Genomic DNA, 26,885 nt, shown 5'->3' with positions numbered 1-26,885 from the left:
CTTTTTAATAGCTGGTGTTTCTTGATCTTGTGATCTTTATGGTCTATTATATCTGATTGTAAAACATGTTCTCGTTAGCCTTTTTCAAGAGGAGAGCAAAAGAAAACATGGCTTGAATCTCAAGAGTTTTGTCGAGCTATAGGAGGAGATCTGGCCTCCATTAATGGTAAAGAAGAACAGTATGTGATATGGCGTTCTATTGCGTGAGTATCTATAGTGTGGTCATCTGTTCACTTTAATTAGTGTTTTGATCTTTCTGAAGTGTTTGATTTCAGTTGTATGTTTTTACTTCTGCATAAGCCAGTCTGGATTCATTATCAGCATCTGTATCAAACACATAGCAAGAAAGCAGAGGTGATGAGATAGCAGAAGTCGTGTGACTAGTGGCAATTATGCAAGAAGCTAATGCTACAGAGAGATTGGCGAGATAACTTGTTGAGACTACATTTATGATCTGGTGTAAAAAGTTTTACAGTGGATTTGGGGATATTATAAAACTGCCACAGATGTCATTTGGTTCAACTTAAGTACAAATAGGGTAACAATCTTGATATAAATCTAGTCAGTGTATTGTTTGTTCCTCGCTTTTATGAACTAATCAGAGAGCGGAAGCACCTCCAGATTCATTTGTTCTGCGCAGGGAATCTAAATAAGGTTAGTAGGTCCCTGAACTGTAAAAAGTAAGTGAAAGATTTCTGAATGCGATCAAATGCTCTTAAAAAGGCAACACTTGCAACATGACCTGAGTAGACTGGATGCAGTGACCAATTACATGTCTGTCTAACTAGGAAGCCAGACTGTAACATGGCAGCCTTGCAAAATGCTGCAGCCATACTAGAATCCCAGCTACATGCCTATCATGAGGAAGTATCAGATGCTGAATTACAACATATTGACATATGAGTACATTCTGATAAATCCATAAAGCCTGTCTGCTCTCAGACAAGAACTAGTTTAAGGTACAATTTTTTTTTAAATGCAATTCAACTGCAGTAGATAACAAAGGTTAATGCATTTGGAAGCTATAAGTGCCTTTAAAGAGAAAATGGAGAGCTGACAAGTGGAGGAACGACGACTATGGGACCATTGAACAAAAGTATTGAGCCAGCTGACTGGATTTCCAGGAGTAGGATTGGATCTGGATGTTTTCTCTATAAAATGATCGGTATTTCAATCTGTGTTAGTTAATGGATACTATTGACAGCTAGAAATGACTGCATCTTAATTAGCTTGCAAAATTTCCTCAGTGTTTGCAGTTCTTTCTAATAACTTTAAGGATTATCTTTACAGAAGCTTATCAACTGTTGTGAACTGATAGGTTATAAAAATATTTTAATGTCCTTCTTAGCTTTGTTTTTATGCTTTAACTGCTTATAAATGGAATATTTATTTTTTTTGTTTAGGAACAATGGGTACTACCACCAACACTTCTGGATGGGTTTATATTACTTGAATCCTGGTGATGGCTTTGTTTGGAGTGATGGATCTCCAGTGAGTGGTTTAATTTTCACAACTGTTATTTGCATTCCTTGTGTTTCTCAAGTGTGTGTAGTGTATGTGTTTGTGTTTTTTATACTTAATCATAACCCTCTTGTTTCATGCTTTCTTTAGCAAAGCTTATGAATAACAATCTCATGTTGATTTTTGGCTAAAACATACTGATTTTTAATAATGAAAGGTGCATTAAATCAACAAGAAAACTAAATTCATGTTGAGTAAGAGGAAAAAGATTTTTTCGTGTCATTTTTTTGCTTGGCTGTTCTTATAAAATATAAGTTTTTAGAGGAAAATAGTCCGTCTTTAGTATTTATCTTCTTTGCTATTTAGAACTTGATCTGAAATGGCCTACATTCCTACATTCCAATTGTTTTACGCCAGGATGACTTGACTGTACCTCAGACTAAGATATAAAACTGTAGAAACAAAATTGGTTTTGGAGATGTGGATGTATTTTCCTGTAAAGTCGGTCAAAATTTATTTSGTGGAACAGTTTACCATACAGAAAATGGATTTAAACTGAATTTGCAATTTGTACAAGAATATTAAGATTGCAGTAATATTTTTGTGAGGAAAAATGCCAACATTTTTATTGTGTCTCAATAATATCCTAATATTTTGCTAATATAGGATGTTTATTTAATTTAGCATCAACACATAGCATACATTGTTATTGTCATCAGATGAATTTTACAGAATTTACATCCTATAAGAAATGTCAGTATTCTGCCAGTTGTGATTGGAAATAACTGTGATATAAGCTGTGGTCGGGTTGCAATCTGAAAACAAATTTGAAATGCCAGCATTTGCAGGGGGAAGTTCTGGTTTCCTCTCTTTTCAGTTTTTAAACTGATATTAGAAATAGACTGTGGGTCTGCGGTCTAATGCTGTCTCCTCCCTCTCTCTATTATTGTCTTTCTATACAACGGAATCATCACAAAACTTTTTCTATCATAGGTAAGGTACGAAAACTGGGGCTTTGGAGAGCCCAATAATTATCAAGGAATTGAACTTTGTGCAGAGATTAGTGGCGATTCCAGCATGTTATGGAATGACAGGCATTGTGATTATCTGTATGGATGGATTTGTCAGATCAAAAAAGGTAGTATTGCTTCCTCCTATACATACATATAGTAAGAACAGAATCACATTTGATTTTTTTTTCTTAGCTATGAGCACAACAATTTTCAAAGCTGTTCATCAGAATGGTACCCTGTGGATAGTGAAATATCAAAATGGTATAAGGATTTACCTGCCTTTGATATATTCAGAGAAACAGAGCCAAAGGTGCCCTGCTGGGACTTCTCACTGATCTTTATCTCTGATTTCAGAAAAGGAAATGTAATTCCTGAAAAACAGGAAATGGTAGTTTGAATATTCACATTCTGTTCTGACTTTTCATTTAGAGAAGTTCATGCCTTTTCCAATGAATTCTGTTTTGGAATAAATTTTTCTGAGTCAAGTTTCACATTTTTAGCAAATAGTTTGCAAATCAGTTCACATATTTGAGTTTTTAAGTGTCAAAACTTTTCTTTCCTCGCTCCTTTACTTGGCCAGATACTGTTTGATCAACTAGTTGAATCTATAATTGCAAGATGAAGCCTGATTTGGGGATGTTTTATATTGCTTTGGCTGGGTTTTGTATTCATTTGTTGGTTTCTTGCAATATCTTCTTGAGGTCTTTGTATTTTCTGAAGACATCAAGCCAAAGTTTCTAATTTAGGGAAATAGAGTTCCACAAGCAGCGTATCTCCTAACTTTGAGTATTTTAGAAAGTGTTCTGTTAAGTTTTTTACCACAGTCACTTATTGGGTTAGAGGGAAACAAAATGAAGATGCTTTATCAGCTTATTGACAACAAACTACTAGATCTGCTTTATATTGATGAAAGGATTTTTCAGGCACTCAGAGAATTTTTTCTAACATGCCCATATCTGTGAGATTATTATTTTTTAGCACAAAATAAATTGGTAACCCTATAAAGATCTCCAGAGAGATCTTCAGGGAGTGTTTTCCTGAGATACTAATGACAAAGTATCTCCATGATGCTGTAGCCAAAACAAACAGGGGAATTCTTTAGCATGAAGTCTTTTTGTCAGAAAGGAGGAGTTAATTTCTCGGGAGCATATCTGTTCCAGTGAGATTTTATCTAGGGAAATTTTTAAGATCCAGGATAGTAGTTCTTCTCAAAACCGGAGAAAGATGGGAAGAACCTCACTCTGTAGTAGCTGGGGCAGCATGGAAGAAGATAACCCATGCTATTTCTGGTTTAAGCCAGAATTCATGTATAAATGACCTGGGGAAAGGAGCGGGAGGGAGACACAGGGCCTGGCTTAACAGAGTTAGTGCTTTGGGATGTAAGGTATGCTGCATCCAGTGAATGCCAAATGTAACTATTCAGTTCAGTCGGATTTCAAGGTATTTTATAACTCCTTGCTCATTAGGAATAGCTTGGTTTTAGACCCTAAGGGAACAAGAATATGCATTTAAAATTGAAGAGTGCTCCAGAAATTTATTATTTGACCATAATAAATATTTTTTCTTACAGGGGCGAGTGTAAAACCTGAACCAACAGAATCTCCTGCACCCAGTAAGTGTATTTACTATTACTATTTGTGTTTGTGCATTTAAATGCACTTTTAAATTCTGCTAATGAGAGTATCTTGTTCTTAGGAACAATACATTTAGCTTACCCTTTATCTTACAGAGTATAAGACTACCGAGGATGGATGGATTATACATGAAGACAAACATTATTACTTCAGCACAGAAAGTGTTCCTATGGAAGAAGGTCGGGAATTCTGCAAGAAGAACTTTGGAGACCTTGCTGTCATTGAGAGTGAAAGTGAAAGAAAATTCCTCTGGCGATATGTAAGAAAAATCTTTAATGCTATGGAATAAATCATCCAGAATAAGTGAGCATGGGCACAAACCCTTTTCATCCTCATGTTCTCCCTGCTAGTTTTATGACAGTGAAGTTAGTGAAACAGCAGTAGCAGTAAGCCAGATTAGTACGAAGGTCAAATCAAGTCTTTTTGGGATCTTTTCAAAGCTGAGACAGGGACAGTTTTTGTTTGGTATTTTTTATAGTAACAAGCACAGTAAGAATTAAAAAAAACCCACATCTGTTTTTAACTAACTCATCATGGCAGTCACACCACATTACATCTGTATGCAACTGCTAATGCAGTTAACGTAAACCTAGTGTGTAATTTTAATTGATCTGTGGCTTCACTTTAGCAATAAGTATTATTCTCTTGAGCTACTCTGTTTCTGTAAGGTAGGCTGAGCTAACTGCAAGTAAAGGTGCTACAGCATCAACAGATAACAGATAAACTCAAGATATCCTAAGATATGGATCAAAACAGATATTGGCTTACATGCAACACTCAAACATTGGCTTTTGATCTTGTCAGTGTGGTCTGAGATGTGGTCTACCTAGCAGCCTTTTTTTGATCTGATTGACAGTTTCCAAGTTCACACCTTTGCCTCCTTTTCCCTATGGCCTGTAACATAGGGTAAGAAGAATGTGAGTCATGGATTATGCCACCAGAAAGAGCTTTTAGAGTATTATTTCCTAGGTGACTGGGCCTAGTTCCCTGTTTATAGTCTCTTGGAGGCCAGTTTTTTTAAAATCCGGAGTGCGTTTAAAGGTCAGATTTGAGCTACATAGAACTTTCCCCGAGCTGGCTGAAGAGTGGCAGTGAGATAACACGAAAGTCTTGCATTAATTGACATCAAAATTGTAGGAGGGCTTTGCCCTTGCAGGACATTTCTCAGGTGATGTCAGCTGCAGAGACTGTGCAAGAGGTGCTGATTGCAGTGACTTTCAAATAAGACTGTAAGAAATCGTGAGGTAGTAACCACACTTTTTGGCTGACAGTGAAGCTCAACTGAGGACTGACTGGGGCTGCTTTAAAATTTAGCTTTGTAGCTAAAGCATATAACATTTCACAACCTATGTGACTCAGTAGTAGATTACTCACTATTTACAGAATACATTTCTGTTATAAAAAGAGGAAATGTGTAAAATTTTAATTTTTACATTCTAGATCCTGAAAAATGGCAAAGAGGATTCATATTTCATTGGTTTACAACTGAGTGTTGATCAACGGACAAGGTAGGTCACCTAGAGTCATCAAGCTCACATTGTGCTTCAAAATCAAGAACAAATCCACTGAGCAGAGCAAGCACAATGAAGTACTTGAGTGAAATTGTGGTGTCTCAAAGCAGATGAAAATGTTTTTCTTCCAACTTCCTGGAACTAAAATTTCATGCTTAGAATTTTTGATTATGAAGGTAAGGTTGTAAAAATGTGTTCTGTAGTATCTTTACTACTTTACACACTTTATCCTAATATTTAATCCAAATTTTTTTGAATCACATCTGTTGCTAGGGATTCTCACCCCACTAATAATGCTGTTATTCTGTATTTTATTATAGCAGGAAAGAAGCTTGATTTCTATTTTGCCCTCAGCTGTTGTCTGCCTTGTTCATATTCCAACAAAGTATAGCTAATATAAGGAGTTAAAAAGCATTCCCTGTTGATATTGGATGAAATTCTTTATTCATAGAAGACCAACTCCTTTTAAAGTAAATGGCATTCCTCATTGACACCACTGGAAGCTAGAGTAGACTGATAAACCTTAAAATTGGACTTACTCTTTAGCAATATTAAAACATTAGCTTTATTTTTTTAAACTTTTCCGAAGTTGACATCAGCTCTGCTAGACTTGGAAAGTTCTGCTTTACTGTTGTAAGATTTTGTAGCTTGTAGCAAAGAATAAGTTACCTTGAAAGGATCTGGAGTTTCACAGGACATAGCCAGGTTTGAATCTTGATTTAAACATGGTTATATTTTCAAGTGGTTTAAGTCTGTGCTGATTTAGCTCCATGTCTAGATGATCCAAAAGGAATACTGCATGTTTCCTTAATAGTTTTCACCCAAAGCTGGCAGCAAAATTACAATGGAGATAATGTATTTGAGCTTTTATAAAAAAGTTATAATTTCTTTTATTCTCTGATTTATATTTAAAATACAAAYAGATGCCCCCACTCAAAATATGTAAGATATTTGGTACATAAAAACATTCTTCTTTTCCCTCCTTACAATCTGTTGGGAACAGACTGTATTTAAAGGGAAAATGCAACTGCAAGTTAGCAACAAAACTCCTATTTTCTTTTTGTAGAGCAAAGATAACTGCTGCCATTTTATAACTTAAGATGCTTGGTGAGGATAAGCAGGTTTTCTGCAAGCTTTTCTGAATGTCAGTATGCAGCACCATAATTTTTGCATGTGGTTTTTATTTAGGCATGACTTCATTTCACTTCTATTTGGATCTTGAAGTGCCTGGATAGATGCCTAGTAGTYCTTGGTTCTTCTTATAGTCCATGGTGAAAAAGATGCCCCTTCAGAGGATGATTAAGATATTAGCTGGGCCAAATCACCTTCTGAAGAAGAAGAAGAGAGGTGTCTCTCCCATTCCATTGTTTTTGTAGGGACCCTAAGATGAATATGCTTTTAGGTGAAGTGCCTTGCATATGTGCAGGAAGTCATATAGGGTGAGCCTAGGCCCCTCTGTCACTTCTAGTCCAAGAGGAATGTGTCTCCTAATAAATGTTTGGTTGCTTGGCTATGATTTTGTTCTCTGTAGTTTAATCTACATAGATGTACAGCTTTTTCAGTGTTCAGATTTTACCTTATGGTAAAGCACATTGTCAGAGTGATTGCCTTCTAGTTGGTTTGTCAGGCTGTCACAATTTTCCCTGTGCATGAGGGAATGATCAAGCATTTTGCCAGTATTACGACTAAAATCTCTTATCTCTGTAATAGCCACAAGGAATATATGACTTGGGGGAAATGATGAGCATCTCGGTTCTCTCATGCTGAAATGGTGTCTGGCTTTCATGTTGGCCTGAAAGATTATTTTGAATATTGTCCTATCAGCTGCAAAAGCATCAGCATGTTGCATAAATCCAGAGTAAACATAACTTCAACACTTATCTTGTGTCTTTGCAAAGAGAGTAAGTTTAGTGCAATGAGCTAAGCATCTGTTACTCCACACCAATATTCATGATTACATGGATACTATATTCTTTGTTTTTCCCATTCTTGGAAGGGTAGTTACCAGAGGTATTCTAAATTTTCTGGCAATAATCACACTGTCAGGTAAATTACTGGTTTCCTTGTATCTGCAATAGAAAATATTGCGTATGTCTCAGTTTTATGGGGTAATGCATTAATTCCATTAATATCAAAGTTTAAAAAAAAAGAGGAAAAAAGTATTTTCTCAATTAACTCATGTATTGTGGATACCTCTCAATTAGAACTGGTCCAAAAACCTTGTACACCTTAACCTGCAAATGGGCATATTAAACATCTTGCCAAATGACTTCTTGTGATATGAAAGCACTTCTATTTGTATGTTAAAGATGGGTTTTGTTGGATTGTTTCTCTTCAGCTGGATGGATGGGACTCCAGTGAATTATTTGGCATGGGCACCACATGAACCCAACTTTGCAAATAATGATGAAAACTGTGTAGTCATGTATAAGAATTTAGGTAAGTTTTATATGTTTGTTTCTGAATTTTGTTATTTGTGTGTTTGTGTCACAACTTTTTTTCCGAAAGGCACCTCTTTTCACCTTTTTTTTGTTCTTTTACAAACTTGTAGAAGAGGAACTTGATATTATATTCAGGACTTCATAGTTTGTACTCTTGTGTTTATCTTAAATGTAGCATGGAGAAGGTCTGGTAGAGGCCTGTGCTTGTGACTGCTATACAACTCTCATATTTTTTTATTAAAATTGGTCTAATGTGCTACTATAAAAATGAAATTTCTAATACCTGATTTAAATAGTACACTGCTTTTAATATTCCATAATTAAACTGGGTATAAAGTGGCACAGTTCTCATAGTTGCTGATATAAAATGATCCATAAACTAACAGACACTGAGGATTTGATATTCATTTGATCATTGTGTAACAATAATTGAAATTGATTTCTATCTAACCAACGTTGGATATAGTGTCATACAGTTCCCCATTTATCTTGCATTCAGGATTTTGGAATGATATAAACTGTGGTTATCCAAATCCCTACATATGTGAAAGGCACAACAGTTCCATTAATTCAACTGTTCCTCCAACAACATTTTCAACTCCAAGAGGATGTCATCCAACTTGGCTTTCCTTTCAGAATAAGGTACCATAACAAATACATGGCATGTTGCATGCTTGGTGAAGTATTAGACAGAAAGCAAAGGAATTATTTTACTTATTGTTTCTTATTAGAATGATTTTTCCTTTCCAGAGGGCTGGTTGAGGTCTGCACGCTTTTGTTTGTTTGTCCATTCACTATTTTGCAGGAAAAGTGTTTTTTGTTTTTTACACTTCTCATGAAGTGGCATATGAGCCTATCTGGCTGCAGTTTGTGAAAGTCGTTTTCTAGTCATGTCTTCAGGTCTTTTGATATGCATTTCCTAAAGGGTTAGCTGGAGTTTGTGAAATRTTGGTGTATTGATCTTGATGTATTTTAACCGAACCATATGCTCGTCCGGCACTGAGTGCATTTTGCCTTCCTTGACTTTAAAAAATGTGGTATGCTTTATAGAGTCAAATAAAAAAACCAGGCAGACTAGTATCAGTAGTATGTAACTTACCAGCGTTAGTTGACTGTCTACAAAAAGTCAGGTTTTGCTTATTTTTTAGAGATTTCACATCAAAGCTAGCATGTGTCTTGCTGAAGAAAACATTTTCRTGAGAGCTTTAATTTTACATAGAAAATGAATGAGCACAAAAAGCGCTTTTAAGCTGAATGCATTTTTTCAGATAAATGTGCTGTTTTACTGTGCTTTCTCCATCCTGCTTTGCTTAAAGCAGTGCCTTCTGATCTGTAAGAGGTATTGGAGTAAAGATAATATTTGGGAAATTTGTTCTTGTTTCAGTGTTACAAAATATTTGGATCTACAGAAGATGAACGTGTCACTTGGCATGCTGCACGAACAGCTTGCATGAATTTAGGGGGAAACTTGGCTACTGTCCCTAATGAACAAGTGCAAGGTACTATGTATGGTTCTGTAGCAACATTTAATCTTAACAGGCTGGCTGCTATATTTGCATGAATAAGGACATCATTTGAATAAAGACTGCACACCTGATTTTGGTCCTCAGACATATAATATTTAGAAATTTCTAATGAAGTCTGCACCTGAATCTACCAAACTCTAACGTAGGCTTAGACTTATGTCTGTATGTATATGTGTGTGTGTGTATGTATACATATGTGTATGTATGCATATGTATACACACACGTGTATGTATATGTGTTATGCACACACATGTTTGTGTATACATATATATGTATACATACATGTATATATATGTAAATTGTATGTACATGTATATTGTCTTGTTAATCAGTGTAATGCTTTTTCTGCCTATGAATGATGCCAGCTGGACACAGCAAGTTCCAATTAAGTGATGTAGTTTCACTAGGTAGCATTAACTCACTGCATGACTTTCTGTATTATCTCAGCCAAGCACAGTAACTTTGGGATCAGAACTTGCTGTGTCTGGGCACCTTGGGACAGAGGTTTTATGGTTCATACCCCTAGCTATAACTCAGCATGTAGATATACCATTTTCTTCACTAGGAGAGCTTATTATAATGATCACAASAGCTGCATCCCTGACTGGGGTAGATGGGCAGACAGAAATTATCCTGTGTTTGAATAAATATGGGATATGTTCAAATTAAAATTGGGGCAAGATTTTTATAGATGTTAGTAACACCCTCTTTTTAGAAATGCTCTTTTATACTATGTTGTTGAGAAACGAATACTGCACATGTACTGTTTGTGAACTCAAAAGAGCACAGAGAAAAATCAACCATAATGAAACAAATCAGTGTTGTACTCTGATAATTAACTACTTTAAATTCAGACCGCTAACATGAACTTTGCACTACCTGTGTTTTCTGCATGTGAGGAGATGAAGAATCAAACCTTCACTTTTCAAACATAGTTAAATTCTTGCCCAACATAATTTCTACAGTACAGATTTCAGGTGGTTCATGCACAGGGCTTGAATTTCAGTTGAGAGAGAAATGGATATAGAACTATTAGCACACAACTATTATTACTGGCAATGTAGGTATGTAAGGAAAGGCCTGAATTCCTGTAACAGTTTCTGGAAGAACAATGCTAACATTTGATAAAGAAATCTACAGGTTTTGTTCCTGGAAGGATACGTTGCATTCATTTTAAAAGACCAAAGAAAGGTGAACAGGTGATAGAACAGACAGAAAAAGCAGCTGTTGTTTGTAGAGAAGAAGGGTAAGGCCATAGCTATTACTGTAGCAGTTGGTAAAAGCTGTGATATGTTCATTTTATCACAGTGCTTGATATACTGTGGCTTAGTGGATTGTTGATTGCCAGCTGACCTAGCCTGCTCTACTTGTGAGCTAAGACACGCTAGCCTAAACCACCTTCCTTTACTGTGCAAAACTGTGGTAACTGATTTGCCTGTGATGAATAGTTCTACTGAGGATCATTTTAAGTATGTCTCTTCTGCATTCTGCTCCCTGCTGAGAGAGTGTAGGCAGTTGCCAAGGTATTCCAGGGAGAGAGGAAACACTCTTGTAGTTCTGTAAAAGAACAGGTTGGTGCTCCATTGTGTTTTCTGTATGATGCCACTGTAAGGTAACCAGTCTGGTGAGATTATCAAAAATTTATGCAAATTACACAGCTGGATATTTATGAGTCATTTGTAAGAATAGGATTTGAAAAATATCTTGAGAGATTGCATTCCTCTCATGCTTTTGGGATTTGTCCCAGCACCAGGTTAGATGTTTAGGTGAAGTATTCTGAACAAGGGAGAAGTTGTATATCTAGTTCCCTGTTCATTAAACTCAAAACTCACCTCTTTTTTATCTTACCTTTAGTTATTGTAAAATAAATAACTCTGGTGTCTCTGCTTATGTTGTCAACAGTGAAGTGTTCTGTCCTTCAGAGAAATGTATAATTCAACCTAGTCCAGATCTGGATTTATCAGCAGGCTCAGTGAGGCCAGACAGCTGGGTTCAGTTGTCCTTCATTAAAACTATTTCTCTTTTTCTCTTTTTTCACTCTAGCTTTCCTCACCTTTCATATGAAGGATTTTGAGACTGATACATGGATTGGATTAAATGATATAAATCATGAACTGAGGTTCCTTTGGACAGATGGAAAGGGAGTTTACTTTACAAACTGGGCCAAAGGCTTCCCATCAGGACATATGGATTTATACTCATATGATGGCCAGGTGAATAGAAATCACACAATGTTCACTACAATTTGCATTTAGAATGCATTTAGGCATTTGCTGGGTTTTGAGACATGGTACTATTGGATTTACTGCTTTCAGATCTGCAGAATTTAATAACAGCTTTGACTGGGGTTACATCTTGCACTGAGAAAATTGTTAATTACAAACCTTTTTATGCATGTCAAGTATAAATCCAAGTAGAGCGAAGGGCTTTCAGCCCTTTGGAAGTTGCTGTACCAGCTAGCTACAGCATCTGAAGTGCACTCATACAAACATTGGTTTCAGATTTCAGTTTTCTGTGTACATGAAGGCTGCACTGTGTCTGTGTTCATCCTGCCTTCTCTTTTAGGCTCTGGTAAAGAAGATGACCAGGGGACTCMTACCTTACAGCTTTTGCTGCAAAAATGCACTGAATGAGCACATCTTCCTATTCTTGTGACCACAGTTATCCTTGAATTTAGGGGTTTCTCAGTTTGCATGTAGCTTGCAAGGGGCACTTGCAGACAAACATTAYCCTCACACAGCCATATCTTACATGCAAGCACATGGATACGTTGTCAGTCAGATTTGCAGAAAGAACATGTTGCTTCTATAAAAAGCCAGCCATTCAGTTTTTCTGAAAAAAAAAAAATCACTTCCCCTATTTCTCTGTCATACAAACTGGTCTCTAGTGGCACATGCATAGATGGTACTGTGCTATGGAACTACAATACATTATAGGACTCACTGTGTTTACACGGAATACAATTTCCACTGAAAAAACACTTATTTTTGTGTACAATGGTATTTTTCCTCTTTTTGAAAGTAGCATTGCTGAGCTTCTTTTCTCTTATTGAGAGAGAAAATTTGGGAAAATTTGAAGTTATTCAGAAACAGCATGCTTAAAATGTTACTTTTGGGAGGAATAATATATATTTTTCCCTCTTTATGAAAAGTAATAAGGTTTCTATAAAGTCTTCTCTGAAAACTTAAGAAGTCTCTGATTTATAAATCTCAGATTTATTTTTAAATATACTTAACCTCAGCAAAAAATAAGTTGTCAGGGTTAATGCACAATACTGTGCAACTGTTCAGTTAGAAAGATTTAAATCTTAATGCATTTCACTGGCAAATGAAATGTTTCTTTGTGCATCTCCTCCTGGACAGCCAAAATAAATATGTAAGCAGAATAAGCTAAATATGGATGCTTCATTGCAAAAAGATATTTGTAGACATACAGCATTTTGCATTAGTCAATGTTTGTTTACTGTGTGCTCACATAGGTTCTGTCCAATGTGTCTGTCTCAGAGAGGTTGAAATGTCACCATAAGGGTGGCACCTGCAGATTAATGGCTGCCTTTGGGAAGGAGCAGATCTAATTTTGCTGTGTATAATATTATAGCTTGCAAGAATAAATTTGAAGAGGAGAGTGAGATGTCAGAACTGTTGCATTGCCCATTGATTGTCAAGCCATGGCATGAAGGTTTTTTTCTAGGGCAAAGTTAATTGGTGTTTTCTGCAATAGCTGCTTTACTTCTCTTTAAAGTGTCTGTGGCTTTTCTTCTCTCTATTCTGTATGCCTGGAGRTGGGAGGATACCAGCATTTCTTTGGTCTTCCTATCCACCCTGGTGTTGTGCAAGACAGAGCAACATTAAGAAGTTTGCAAAGCACAAGAGGAACAGAACCTCAGCATCATAAAATTGGAGCTACTAAATCTTACAAGGATATGAGAGTAAAACTGCAGTATTACTTGTGTCTGAAGATGTGAAAGGGTGACAAAAGTTTCTTTTTTGCTTTTTCTGGTAATATGTAACTGATCTTGTGTCTTTTTCCTCCTAGGCTGATTGTGTTGTCATGAGAAACAATCCTGTTAAAGAAGCAGGGAAGTGGGCTGATGAGAGTTGTGATAACAACAGAGGTTATATATGCCAAATTAATGCAGGTACTTGTCTTTTCAATTAAAACACAATCAAACCTAATGTATATTCAGGTTTTTGCTTGGGTGTTAAGTTCTGGATTTCAACATCATTTCACTTCCAATAAAGATATATCCACAAATTGTTTTTCAGGCAGGAACACAAGGATCATATGTGTCAAACCAAAGGTCCAGCTAGAGAGACTATCCTCAGCTGACCTTTCCCAGTAACTGTCATGTTACTAACTTCCTGGGCCGGAATTTGTATCTATATCTTTGTCTTTAGTAGGACTCTTGCTCTGATACTTGCTCTGTCATTTTGTCTACTCATTTTTTTCTAATCATTTTCTGAACACATTGGCTTTCAAAACATATTCTGGAAAACACTGGGTTTATACATGTAGCATAAACTATCTGGAGGGCAAATGTAGCTCATCTGCACTGAACTTGAGCTAATTCACCTAGAAAACAAAATTTAAAATCAGTAAAAACCTGCAATTAAATATCAGATTGATTTCTAAGGAGTGGTCTACTACAGAGGTCCTTTTCTCTATCTCTGAGAAATACATTTGACAGAAAAATTCTTTGAAAACAACATGGTCTATACCACACATTTGTTTTGGTGGAAAAGTGTTTCATTAAAGCAGTCGCAACCTACTCTAATCCCAGTTCATTTCAGTAATACTAGCCTGGAGGATTACGCAGAATGTTCCTTTTCGCCTTGTCAAAGGCTGCTTTACGCAGCTCTTTTCCTTTCCACCGCTCTGTAATTGATTTCTGCTACTGATGCTCTCTTAAAGAATAACATACCTAACCTATGCTGGTCAAAAGTCAGGGAATATGAGATGAAGAAAGGAGGCAGGTTGTTTTATCCTGTTTGCTACTGCAGTCAAATCATAAACCCTTTTGAATAACTATATGACATAAGCCTTTCTTCCTCCTTTATTTTATAGAATCTGAGTTTCTCCCTTCTACAAGTACAGTCCCATCCAGCATTATCCGCTATGGTAACAGTAGTTATTTGTTCATCCATACCAAAATGAAATGGGAGGATGCACGAAAAAACTGCAGACGTGATCAATTTGACCTTTCCAGCGTCTTAGACCCCTACAGTCATTCGTTCCTGTGGCTAAAGATATTAAAATATGGGGTGCCGATATGGATTGGTCTTAACAGTAATGTGGTAAGAACATCAAACCAGTTGAAAATGATATTGCTTCTTTTATGGACAAAACAGGAACTAGAAAGCCTTACTATCTCTTTATTGTTAGCTTATTAGTTTACATCTTGGTTCTAAGTGCTTGTATATACCGTCAGTTTTTACAGGTRGGGGTATATACTCTTCCATTACTCGGATTAAATTGTATATCTTTTACACTTATTCTCTGTGACATTCTACTCTGTGCACTTCCAAAGAAGACATTTTAGGCTAGCATTTTGAAATATCTCTTCATGTAGACAGTGTTTGCTTTGGGATAAAATTCTTAAGCAATACCTGATTTTCAGAAATAGAATAAAGTGCTGTTGAAATGACTTTTGGAACATTCTGAGGATAGTTGGCCGAGCAATTAGTTTGTTTACTTCATTTTTTTAATGTATTATTTGTTTCCCCTCTCCCCACTCTCTGATATTTTAATACTTTCCAAATATTAAAGTATACCACTCTTTCTTCTTGGCATAGGCACTTATCCTGAATTCCCTTCATTTGACTAAGCACACGAAAGAAATACAAACGAATGAATGTAAAACACATCTTCCAAAAAAAAAATTTTTCCTCAAACCTAACCAACAGGATGATCCATTGAGTTCATAAACTGTGGTGGGAGAATATTCAGTTTTAAGTACACTTTAAGTTAAAATAATCTGCACTTCTTGAAACTTGAAGAAAATTAGTACAAAAATTAAGCATCAGATATTCACTCCTACAAACTATATTTAGTGAAATTTTTATTTCCGAGTTTTATTTAACAGTTTTGTCAAGTCCAAAATGTATTCAATGTCACTTACTTTGCATTTCCTTTTGATGAAAAGTATTTGTTGCCCCACTGTACTTCTCAATGAACGGCTGCTGGTCACAACATAAATTTAAAAGATTGGCCCATTTGCATTTGTTATTGATTTCTAATGAAAACTTCTGGCATAAGCTGCTAGACAGACAGACATTTGACTCACAAAGCAATGGTTAATGCTTAGGGTTTAATCATTCCTGTTTATTCTGTGCTTAGACCAATGGGCGTTATGAGTGGATTGATAACTGGAGAATGAAGTACACTAAGTGGGCTGAAGGGGAACCAAAGCAGAAAATAGGTTGTGTCTATCTAGACATTGCTGGAGCCTGGAAGACAGGATCCTGTAATGAAAGTTACTTCTCTGTTTGCAAAAAGCCTGATGGTAAGAACTTGAATCAAACTGTTGCAATTATGATGATTTTCCTTTTATAGTTCATTGTCCTGAATGGTCTGCTGATATGTACTTAAATGCTGCTTTTTATATCAAGAACTAAATAGATAAAATATTTAAAATTCAATTGGATTGAAGTAGAGAGTTGATCTGAACTTAATAATGTGTTTGAAGAAAAAAAAATGCTTGGGTTCTTTGCTGAATTAGATTTCTTGAGTGTGATGCACAGCTGCAGTATGTTTTGTTCACCGGTTTCAGACTTTTTTCTATTATTGTGTTATAGTAAGCAGTGCAGATTACCAAGATTACATTTTGTTTAAGACTTATTTCAAGTGAATTTTCCGATGTTCAGTGAGAATAACCTATTCATGATAAAAGAATGTATAAGGAGTTGTGTCTTTAAACTGTGCCCTTTCTATTTTTTAAACCAGTTCAAGCTCCCACTGAGCCCCCCCAACTTCCAGGAAAGTGCCCTGAATCAGAAGATCACAAGTCTTGGATCCCTTTCCGAGGTCATTGCTACTACATTGAATCTTCATCTACAAGAAACTGGGCCCAAGCATCTTTAGAATGTCTCCGACTAGGTGAGTATCCTCCTTAATCAAAGATCACATCTTCCTGACTTGTTTTTTCTATCTGTGAAAAACTGAGCATGTGCTATATATTTTTGTAATTTCAAGGGTGGTACAAGGGGTGTTCTCTAGGACAGTTGCATCCAAATGCTGCCTTAATTTTGGAGGAGATGGAGAATAGCTGTCTACCAATGGCACACACTAACTCTTTCATGAGTGTGGGGCCAGGCATTGGAAGAGCTGTGTAGTATGGAATGGAGATGACAGAAGTGGAACCTTTGTCCTTTGACTCTGATAGGAGGTAGTCAACCTCATCCACAGCAGTTTTAATGGCTTTCCATATCATTTGCATTCCTGATCTGATTTACTTCTTGGTTATTCCAGTTTTATGCCACTGAAATGAAGAAGTTACAGCTGTCTAGGATGGATAATATATTAGTAAACTAGGGGTGTTGTTTCATTCTTGCAGCTTACTTCTCTGGGCAAGTAAAGTAAGATTCATCTTGCCAAACTTTGTATCTACAGTGTTGGTGGCTATATGCAACCTAGGTATCTAAGTTCCCATTAGAGTGCACAGAGACCTTGTTCATGCAGTCAGTGGAGCTGACTACTGATTTGACTTCACCAGAAATATACACTGACATTTGGTCAGGTGAATTGCAGCCTCAACTCCACTGACTATAAACCTACCACTGAAACCCATGTCACATGTAGACACCTAGAGCTGAGTGAGATGAATCTCACCCTTTCTGCCAGCAGTCAGGTTTGTTCTTGGGTTCTCAAGAGCTAGTACATWGACAGCTAAGAGAGCTTTTAGGATTTCTGAGGGAATGTTCAAGTTTTGCTATATGTTCTTTAAATCTTACTATATTCATTAAGGTTTGCATAATATTTAGATAGAGATTCTCGATTGTTTACTTTTAAATACAGAAATGTCTCAGAAATACAACTCTCTTGCTRTAGCTCAATCTTTAAGACTGTGAGAGTTGTCACAGTGTGACCCAATTCCATGGGTCTTCTGAGTTCTTTTGTTGGCATGGCAGATGCTTAGTCTTTGGAAGCTGCAATGTTTGTTCTTCTGCATACTCAAAAAGATCTTGGCAGCTGTGCAAATATCAGGAAAATTTGTTCTTTGCTTTAAGTGTTAGGATTATGATTTTGAACGGCTTATGCTAGAAATTAAAGAACACTTTTTTGTCTTCAGAAGTCTAAGTTTCTGAAACAGCCTTTGATTAAGAAGAGTGGGGCAAAGAAATGAAAGAGTCTTAAGGTGAAGTTTGAAAGGAATTGAGTGATGATGTTGCCTGTGATAGCAGGTGGCTCAGTTTAGTCCCCAGCTGCCCTACATCTTTGTTGTTGGAATCTGCAGTTACATCAAAATTGCTTTTTTGTGTTAGACTAAGATTCCTGAATAAAGGGACTGACCATTTCAGCCTGTGTGGTAAAAGACTGTCATTAAGTGCAGTTTAAAAGTTGCAGGGGATTATACACAGACTTCACAGCACTGACTTCCCCTTCAATGTTACCCTTAATCTTTGATGCAACCAAACATCTGACACCATTCAGCAAAAGAGGAACAATTAGAAAAACATAAAGACTGCTGCAAAAAAGAGGAACTTTCCATGCTCTGCTGTCCCTACTTGCACTCTGAGTTTTCTGTTTGCAGTTAGGCATTTTCTAATTACATCTCACCCATAGTGGAATTCTGAACCATAGTAGAATTTAGCACTAGCTCAGTAGTAATCCAAATGACTTCTATATTTTCATTCTCTGTAACTGTCTTCCTTACCTGAGGAAAAACACCTTCAAAAATTCAGCAGCCTAATCAAAACAGTGAAATGCCAGGCATAGCTATTGCTACATATCTGTTGACTGGATTCCAACCCCGCACAGAAAGAGAACAGAAGATGCACTTTATCAATTGTTTAATAACACTCCATACAAAGTCTCATTTGCTCTGCTGGTGCATTACAGGCCCCGTGCCACAACTTCTTGACCTTGCTAGAATGAATCATTATGGCAGAATGCCTAGTGTTGCAGTTGGATGATACACTAACTGGGCAACAGATGACCAAGATGATAAATACAGAAGACAGGGAAGAACAGTGCAAATATTGTCACCCCACAGTAAAAACTCAGGCTTCATGAAAATCTTTTTCCAATTTTCTCTGAGTGGAGCTAAATTCCCTGCACTTCTTCCATCACCAGGGGAGAAAGAGATTCTTTTAGAAGGTAATTCAGAGCAGGAACCTAATTTAGGTGCTATGAATCATGCTGTGGAAAATCTTTCTCTGTTGACTACAAAGAAAATGTGTGGAAGTAAACCTGGTTAAAGAGCATGCTTATGACTGTACCCCAGAAAATCAGCAAAGACTGTGCTATAGGCGAGTTATACAAAGGCTCAGAAAACATTTAATCATTAATGTATGAAGTTACATTGTGCATAGATTGAAGTTATGGCATTTTTTATTAAAAACTTGTAGGTGTTTTTGTTACTTGTTTTTTATTAATAACATATCAGTAGAAGTTTATATCGGATCACATATTTACCTGTTATATTTTGCCTTGAGTCATTGTTCAGTTGTGTTGCTATTTTCTAGTGGATGAGGAAACAAAATGCTAGTGCACTGTGATGGAAATGCTGAGAAATATATCAACAACAATGCAAGAGCCCTTCATAAGAAATTATCCAGAGTTTTTGTTTTTCATGTTTGCTGTGAAACTTGTGTCTCTAAGACATTTTCTTTTCCTTATGTTTTTCAGGGGCCTCTTTGGTGTCAGTTGAAGACTCAGCTGAAGCCAACTTCCTGGCATACACCATTGAACCACTTGAAAGGAAAATATCAACTTTTTGGACAGGAATGTACAGAAATGTAGATGGTAAATTCTTTACTTTTTGTAAAACATTTTTTCTGGTGAAGAATTGTCACAGGGTGTTTGATATGGGTGTTGAAAATTTTATGTGGTACTTGGTAATACATAAAAGTGAAATTTGGAAAGGTAATATAGTCTCATCATGGGGGAAGCTGTAATTCAATGGTAATCAAGCAATAACTGATAATATATAAAAGAAAGACCAGGCCCAGCAAGTTCATCTTGAAGCAAGAAAAGGAATTCAGGATGCAGTAAGGCATAGGGTGCATATAGCAGAATACAAACTGGATCATGTTGGTAGTTGAGAAGAGCCAAAGTCAAATGGTTCTTCTCAGATCTGGAGAGGCCACTGGGTTGATGTGCTTTTCACTGAGATACTCTAATTTTTATGCTAGAGAATAATGTGATTAACATTACATCTAGTCTCACCATCCTGAATGACCTATCTTTAGCTTCAACTGCCCCTCAGAACAAATTCACTTTGAAGTTGGAATTCATGTCTTTGGAATAATGCATCATAACTTTTTCTATTTTCTGCCTCATTGTGAGGAAGGAAAAGAAAGAGAAACAGGCAATAGGCTTATTTAATTAAATCTCACTTTGCTGATTATTGCTTATTCATTAATAAAATTAATATTCAGTTAAATAGTTATTTCTGTCTTAATAGACCTAACGGCTACTTCAGGTTTGTGCTGCTCAAACTAAAAACTCCAGTTTAATAATGTCAGAGGCAGGGCTGCAGAATAGTTCAGGGGACTTAGGTCAATTTTCTGGAGTTTTCGAAGATTTTTCCTATCACTGCCTGCCAGTTGAGGAGAAGACAAATACTCGATTATTTTACTTGAATCTTGGGAAAAAAAAGAAAGAAAAGGAAAGGTCTTCCATATAGGAGAAAAGAATTTGAATAGATTAATGATTTATAAACATAATACATATCAAGAAAAGCTGAGGTTTACCCATGTGGTTAATTGACACGCAAAAATGGTTTCTAAAATTAGTTCTAGGGCAGTTGAAGAACAATACAATTTTTACAGTAATCATCAACATGAAGCTGATTCAGCAAGTAGATGCCGTTGTATCACTAGATAATGATTATCATGATTTCAGCATAACTAAATTTTGTACTTTTGGAAAAGTGGTATYAAAATGTCATGCACTGACACGAATAGGGACAGGTATTAAAAAAATAACAAGTTAAAATATGAGGCATCTTGTAATAAAACATTAACTTTCAAGCTGAGTATAAGAATTTTCTTGTCTGAGTACAACTTAAGAGTCACAAGGGGCACATTTATTCTAAATAAATAACACTATTAAAAGAAAGAAAAAAAAAGGAACAGGAAGAAAGAGACAGAAAGTCCCAGCATTGTTAAACAACAATGATCACAAGATTTTTGAAGCAGATCTTCAGAAATGAAAATCAAAGTATGTAAGGTCAGTGGGAAGGAGCAGAAACTGAAAAATAAAGGGAATTAGAAAGACTTAAGGGGGGATTTTAAAAGAGTAGTAACCCCTAACCCCCTACAAATTACTTAGATAAAGAGCATTCTGTTGAAGATAAATTATGTGTTGACATCAATCGTTTCTATAACTGACTAAGTAATTGACATCATATCAATGCAGCAAGTTGTATGGGCAATACTTCTTTAAACTTTCTCTCCTTAATAACTTTACAAGTCAGACTGGCCCGCCATTTTCCAAAATTTGATGTTATCTCATTGACATAAAAACTTAAGGGCAGCCATAACGTGTCAGACCAAAAGTCCAAACAGTCTAATGGCCACAAAAGTGGCCACAGGTAAATTCCTTGGGAAGGCAATAAATGCAGAGCAGCTGTCAACAGGAAAATGAACACTATCTTGTTTTACCATATTCAATGTTTTTCCAATTAGGAGAATGGTTGTGGCTAGACAACACTGCAGTGAATTTTGTCAACTGGAATGTAGGAGAACCTTCACCTCAACAAAATGAGCACTGTGTTGAAATGTATGCAAACTCCGGGTACTGGAATAATATTTTTTGCAGTTCCTATAAAGGCTATGTTTGTAAAAAACCAAAAAGTAAGTGCTATGTTTATTAATTTATTTTATGTATGGAGAGAAAGTGCTTCTTTTTTGCTTAGTATTAATAGATAGCAGCCATACACAGTGCGTTTGAGATGGGTATTTTGTGGTTTTATAAATGGGAGGGGATGCACGTTTGCATGCCAACAAAAAGAGAGAATAACTCTGTCAGAAAGTAGTAGTTCTGACCTGTGCTCCAGAAATGGATGTCCCTCAGAGCTGTTTTGAAAAGTATCTGTAACTGTACCTAGTGTATACACTTGATAAATTTGCCTGTCCTGTATCAATAATTGTCCAGTAATCACACTGGTAGTGCTGCGTTTTGCACACGTGAGTTAGTCTCATCTCTTTGAAAATGTGTTACTCAGGGAATCTCCTCTGCTAAATCCAGGGAATCCTCTTTGCATATTTCCCTCTGGCAGGCTCACGTGTGTGCACTTTCTGAGTATGCAGTAGCACTTCTGTGAATGAAATATTTATGGATTGTGAATTAATGAACCCTTTCGGACCTTTTGTCTCTGTGTTGTCTGTTTTGAGAGGATGAATAAATGAAAAGCAAAGCAAATAACAGAATTTGAATGTACTAAAGAGAAAGTGTCCTGAAATAACTGAATGTGCAAATTTGGCAGCAAGTACATCTAGTGCATACATGTTTCTAAACGTCATCCTAAGCGTTTCTTCTAGCTTGTATTACTAACATTTACGAGAAGAGTGAAATACATTTAATAGCTGAATTATGCCTACTTCCTCCAGAAGATTGGAAATGGGAGAAATTCTGCTATCCTTTCTAAAAATCTGCTCTCAAATGCAAAATTATCCTGACTCACTCAGATGCTTGTAATGATGACTGTACATTGTACAGGAAATATTGCAGAACTGTCAGATATAACTATCCATTCAGAGTCTATTTCTCTGTCCTTTTACACTGTGATTGACAAATGAAAATGCCCTTTATTTTCCATTTTCTATCATCGGAAATAGTCGTAGATATACGTAAGAAGTATTACAATCAATGGCCATCCTATTTAGTTGCACTTGTGCAACTGCACCAGTTTGCTCCTTTCTGAAGAAGCTGCAAAACTCAAAGCTGGGAGTGAAGTCTTCCTGTAAAATATACCTTACTTTCCACTCCACTTGTTCACGTAATTTTCACCTTAGCGATTTGAAATTCTATAACAGGTCTATTCCATAAAAAATCTGACTTTTTTCCATAAACAAAGGTACTCAAAAGAAATGTTCAGCAGTTCAATAGGTGCTTGTTGATTGTGCTACAAATACTGGCCAGGAATATCATGGTCAAGGGTTCTCACTCTCAGTTTTCAGGAATGGTATCTGTAAATATAGTACTTGTCTAAAATGTAGGTGGTCTTAGCATATAGTCATCTTTCAGTAAAAAACAACAGTACATGGTAACCATGATCAGTGCTATACTAAGCCCTGGCAGTCAACACTTTCTGTGAGAAGCAAGGAAATGCCTCCGTATTCCAAAAATTTTCCTATCAAATTAAGCAATGCAGCCAGAAGATTGTTTTCAGAATTTGCATAATATAAATTATTTCCTTGTATTGTTTGTTACATTTGTGAGATTGTTTTTACGGGGTGCTTTTGGACATAAAATAGCATTGTTAGAGAATGTGGAGTGCCTCTAGCAGGCACTTCGGAAGCTTGTAAACAGAGAAGGCTCCCAGTTTCCCTGTTTCCCATGGATTTACGTACTGGTGTAATGCAAACAAGTAACAAGCTGCTTTTTATTGTCAGCAGTATTAATGGATGCTTATCTTGATAAAAGCTCTTGGAAGCATCCAAATAAACATGTTTCGTTTTACTTTGAAGAGCTAGAAATTGAATAATATTTGTCTCTAAATGTAAAACTAGCAGGACTGACAGAAGCAAGGATTATTGGATCATTAATGAAGTCAGGCAGCATAAGTTGGAGGAGTTGGTAAAATTATTTCATTTTCTGAGCTCACTTTCATCAAAATAAAAGATGATGGTTCAGGATTTACTATCGACTGATTTATGTCCACACAGCAAAATGTGGATTTTCATCTTAAATGATAGCCCCAACAAGCCTGACTTCATGGTCCAGATCTTAAATCTTAAATGAGCTGCAAACATCTTAGTTTGGATGTGGTCTCTACTAAGGAACTTTGATGTTCAGGACTGGGTTCAGTTATCTGTGTAGGGAGGGCTATTAAGGCCCCTTAGCAAACCCAATGTGTTTACACTCACTGTGATTATATAGAATACCAGCTACTGCAAGAATTTGTAATTATAGTCAGGATTATGTTTGAAGATCTCTGTCCTGCAAGATGCTCTGTAGACTTTCTTGTGGCTTTACACTGGTGTGGGGTCTGTCTCCATGGAGCTCGTTGATGGTCCTTTTTCTCTCTTGGAGTTTTTGCATCTGCTAGCATATGTACATATCTACTAGTATAAGGACCATTGTGCTGTGCCATTTGATAGGTGTATAAAGCTTTGTATGGACTAAACCAAGGTGTTTTAAGTATTTAGCGGTACGTATAACTGTACATTTCTTGGAATATAATTTTTATTATGCCCAAAAAACATTATTATTATAATATATAAATAGCAGAAATATAATAATAACATAATTCTTTTTCAATGTGTTTGAATGCCAGCAGCTGAAACACCACCAGCAGCTGAAATGCCACCAGCTGAAATGCCTACAAAGGGTAAGAATATTTTCTTTCAAGTGGATGAAAATAATCCCATGTAAGATCATAAACACAATGCATCATATTCTGTATTATGTATCTTAAATTTTCAGATATACCTGAACATCTGTTTCCTACAAGCATATTATTTCCTAGTAGAATATAATATACTCCATTCAGTGTTCAAATGCAGGTGTTTTAGAAAAAGTTTTGTGACATGACACGTAGTGTTAACCTTTAAAAATCAATTAATTTTATGTTACTACCTTTGTCACTCATTATCTGAAGCAAATGGAACATGTTTACTTAAAAACAGTGCTTTCTAAAGAAACTGCTTCCAGTAATCAGATAAGAAGTATGTATCATTGTCTTGATTTCTTTGTGTTTGTTTTCAGCAATGACAAAGGACGAGAAGGCTCCTAATCTAAACCGTGGTAAAACAGGAGTTGTAGTTATTGTTGTGATCCTCATCCTAGTAGGAACTGGCYTTGCAGGCTATCTCTTCTACAAAAGAAGAAAGAATCGCTTGTCAACAAATGACAACTTTGAGAACAATTTGTATTTTAATAGTGATGCAGTTCCTGGAACTAGTGACACAAAGGATCTTGTGACCAACATAGAACCGAATGAACATGCAACACTCTAATAAAATAAAATTTAATGTAATATGTAATGTAAAATGTAGTAAAATGTGCCTTGTTTTAATAAAATTATGCAACTAGAATTAAGCCAAAGCTATTTTCTCATGTGCAAGTACTGTAGTAGCCATTTTTCAGTGTGTGCATAGTATTACATACAGCAGTTACTTTATTTCATAAGCATTCCATATTATGTAAGATTTCAGATCTTATGATCTGAAGGCCCACACTGATGAGTGTGGGTCTTAAGAAAAGAGATAATACTGACTGATTATTAAATAGAACAATGGAAATGGATACAAAATAGGAAATAAAATGTAAGATAGATCTTACAAAGAGAAATGCTTCCAAGATTTGAAGTTTCTGCCCCAGATTTATTTTAAACCATGCTAATGCACAGATTCTCCAGCTATTTGACAAACATCTCTGTAATTCTATCAGCTTTCGAGTATTCCTTCTTAGCTACAGCAGTGTTGTAGTTGCTAGATGACAAGCTTGTATTTAAAGCACATCCTTTTTGAACCATGTGGAAAAATAAATCCCTTTATTTTATAATTTCAGTTCCCATAATTTCACGCACATAGAAAAGTAAGTATTCAGTTCTTGTAGCATATCTATTCTAGGATTTAATTAGGTAAAATGTGGGGGCAGGCCTCTGGAATGGAAAGGTGTAGTTGGCGTTCCCTCCCGGTATTCTGACTGGCCACAAGTGGGCTTGTCTGGGAGAGGTGGTACGGATGAGCGCAAGGCAAAACCTCCTGCTGTAGCAGGACAACAGTGACTGAGGAGGGGGAGGAACATTACCTATGCATATCCTGAAGGTTTGTGGGAGCACTGGATGGCTCTGATGGTGATCACATGTTGTAACTGCTCACCTGTACCCTTTCAATAAGTATCATAGCTTGTGCAGTGTGTGCTGGAAGTCAAGAAGGCTTGATCAGTTATATCAGTTACTGCTGATTTTATTTCCTTTCTACAATGGCTAGGTGTCGTGAAAGGAGTAATGTACTTCACTCCTAAGAGGGAAGCAGCTCTACGTTTATTGCAGTAAGACAGCGACTTAACAGAGCTCAATCATGAATAAGAATGATTTAACAAGGTTCAATTGGCAAGGTTCACTCAGTTATTTACTGCCTGAAGGACAGGGTCAGATGCGTGCGCAACGGAGACCCTCCCATTGAGTCACGAGGTTCAGACTGGACCCCCTTGCTTTCTAAATTCCTTCGGAGAGGAACCTAGGTGTGGCTGAATCCAGTCCTAGTCCCAGACTTGGTCAACAGTTTATGTCTAAAGGGGTGTGTGCAAAGGAGACCCTCCTGTTGAGTCACGAGGTTCAGACTGGACCCCCTTGCTTATAAACTCCTTTGGAGAGGAGCCTAGGTGCGGCTGAATCCAGTCCTAGTCCCAGACTTGGTCAACGGTTTATGTCTAAGGAATTATGTGCGCAATTAATCAGAGATATAACTCAGCAAAGTTTCGAGAAGTTCGCAGAAGTTCAGCATGCTATTAATCACTTATCGAGGATCTGTCGCAGGTAAGGAATCTCTCAGCCTCAAGGAGTAACCTTGAGAGGCGTCCCTGCTCAAGAGGAGGTTCTGCAGTGCAGCCCGCTGCTGTGCAGGAGAGCTCAATGGGCTCTGGGCTGCCCCCTATTTATGGGGGGGAGATGATTGACTCATATTTGCATACTAGACAGGCTTTAGTTGGTGCATGCTCAACTAGCCCCTACATATGTGCTGTTTACAGGGAGGTCATGTTGAGGGGGAGAGAAAACATCAGTGGGGGGGAAAGGAGCACACCGTCACACTAGGTCAGTTACCATTTCTGGAAATCTTAAATTCCCAAATGCAGAATTTATAATCCTAATTTTTGTAAATCTTGTAAAATGTAAATCATGTGTGAGTTCGATTCCTTACATAAAGGTGTGCAAGGTTTGGTTTGTAGTTTCAGATTTTGTTCTGT

The 26,885-nt window shown here is 36.6% G+C and overlaps 1 protein-coding gene across 1 annotated transcript in view; it reads left to right on the top strand.

The window, feature by feature from the left end:
- The window catches only part of LOC112969089 (macrophage mannose receptor 1-like), a 59,813-nt gene extending 34,848 nt beyond the window's left edge, over window positions 1-24,965 (top strand). The window contains exons 13-30 of the mRNA XM_026071964.1: window positions 79-203; window positions 1,404-1,491; window positions 2,455-2,599; window positions 4,045-4,086; window positions 4,204-4,367; window positions 5,549-5,616; window positions 7,958-8,058; window positions 8,560-8,702; window positions 9,445-9,559; window positions 11,631-11,800; window positions 13,623-13,725; window positions 14,652-14,881; window positions 15,924-16,089; window positions 16,530-16,682; window positions 19,434-19,550; window positions 21,437-21,604; window positions 24,250-24,303; window positions 24,681-24,965. Of these exons, the coding sequence (XP_025927749.1) occupies window positions 79-203; window positions 1,404-1,491; window positions 2,455-2,599; window positions 4,045-4,086; window positions 4,204-4,367; window positions 5,549-5,616; window positions 7,958-8,058; window positions 8,560-8,702; window positions 9,445-9,559; window positions 11,631-11,800; window positions 13,623-13,725; window positions 14,652-14,881; window positions 15,924-16,089; window positions 16,530-16,682; window positions 19,434-19,550; window positions 21,437-21,604; window positions 24,250-24,303; window positions 24,681-24,931 (2,403 nt within the window). The 3' untranslated portion in view covers window positions 24,932-24,965. The remainder of the gene's footprint in view (window positions 1-78; window positions 204-1,403; window positions 1,492-2,454; window positions 2,600-4,044; window positions 4,087-4,203; window positions 4,368-5,548; window positions 5,617-7,957; window positions 8,059-8,559; window positions 8,703-9,444; window positions 9,560-11,630; window positions 11,801-13,622; window positions 13,726-14,651; window positions 14,882-15,923; window positions 16,090-16,529; window positions 16,683-19,433; window positions 19,551-21,436; window positions 21,605-24,249; window positions 24,304-24,680) is intronic.
- Window positions 24,966-26,885: the final 1,920 nt, after the last annotated feature.

The sequence above is a fragment of the Apteryx rowi genome, unplaced genomic scaffold, assembly GCF_003343035.1.
Source record: "Apteryx rowi isolate R43461 unplaced genomic scaffold, aptRow1 scaffold_333, whole genome shotgun sequence".
Lineage (NCBI taxonomy): Eukaryota > Metazoa > Chordata > Aves > Apterygiformes > Apterygidae > Apteryx > Apteryx rowi.
This window is presented reverse-complemented; position numbering and strand designations above follow the sequence as displayed.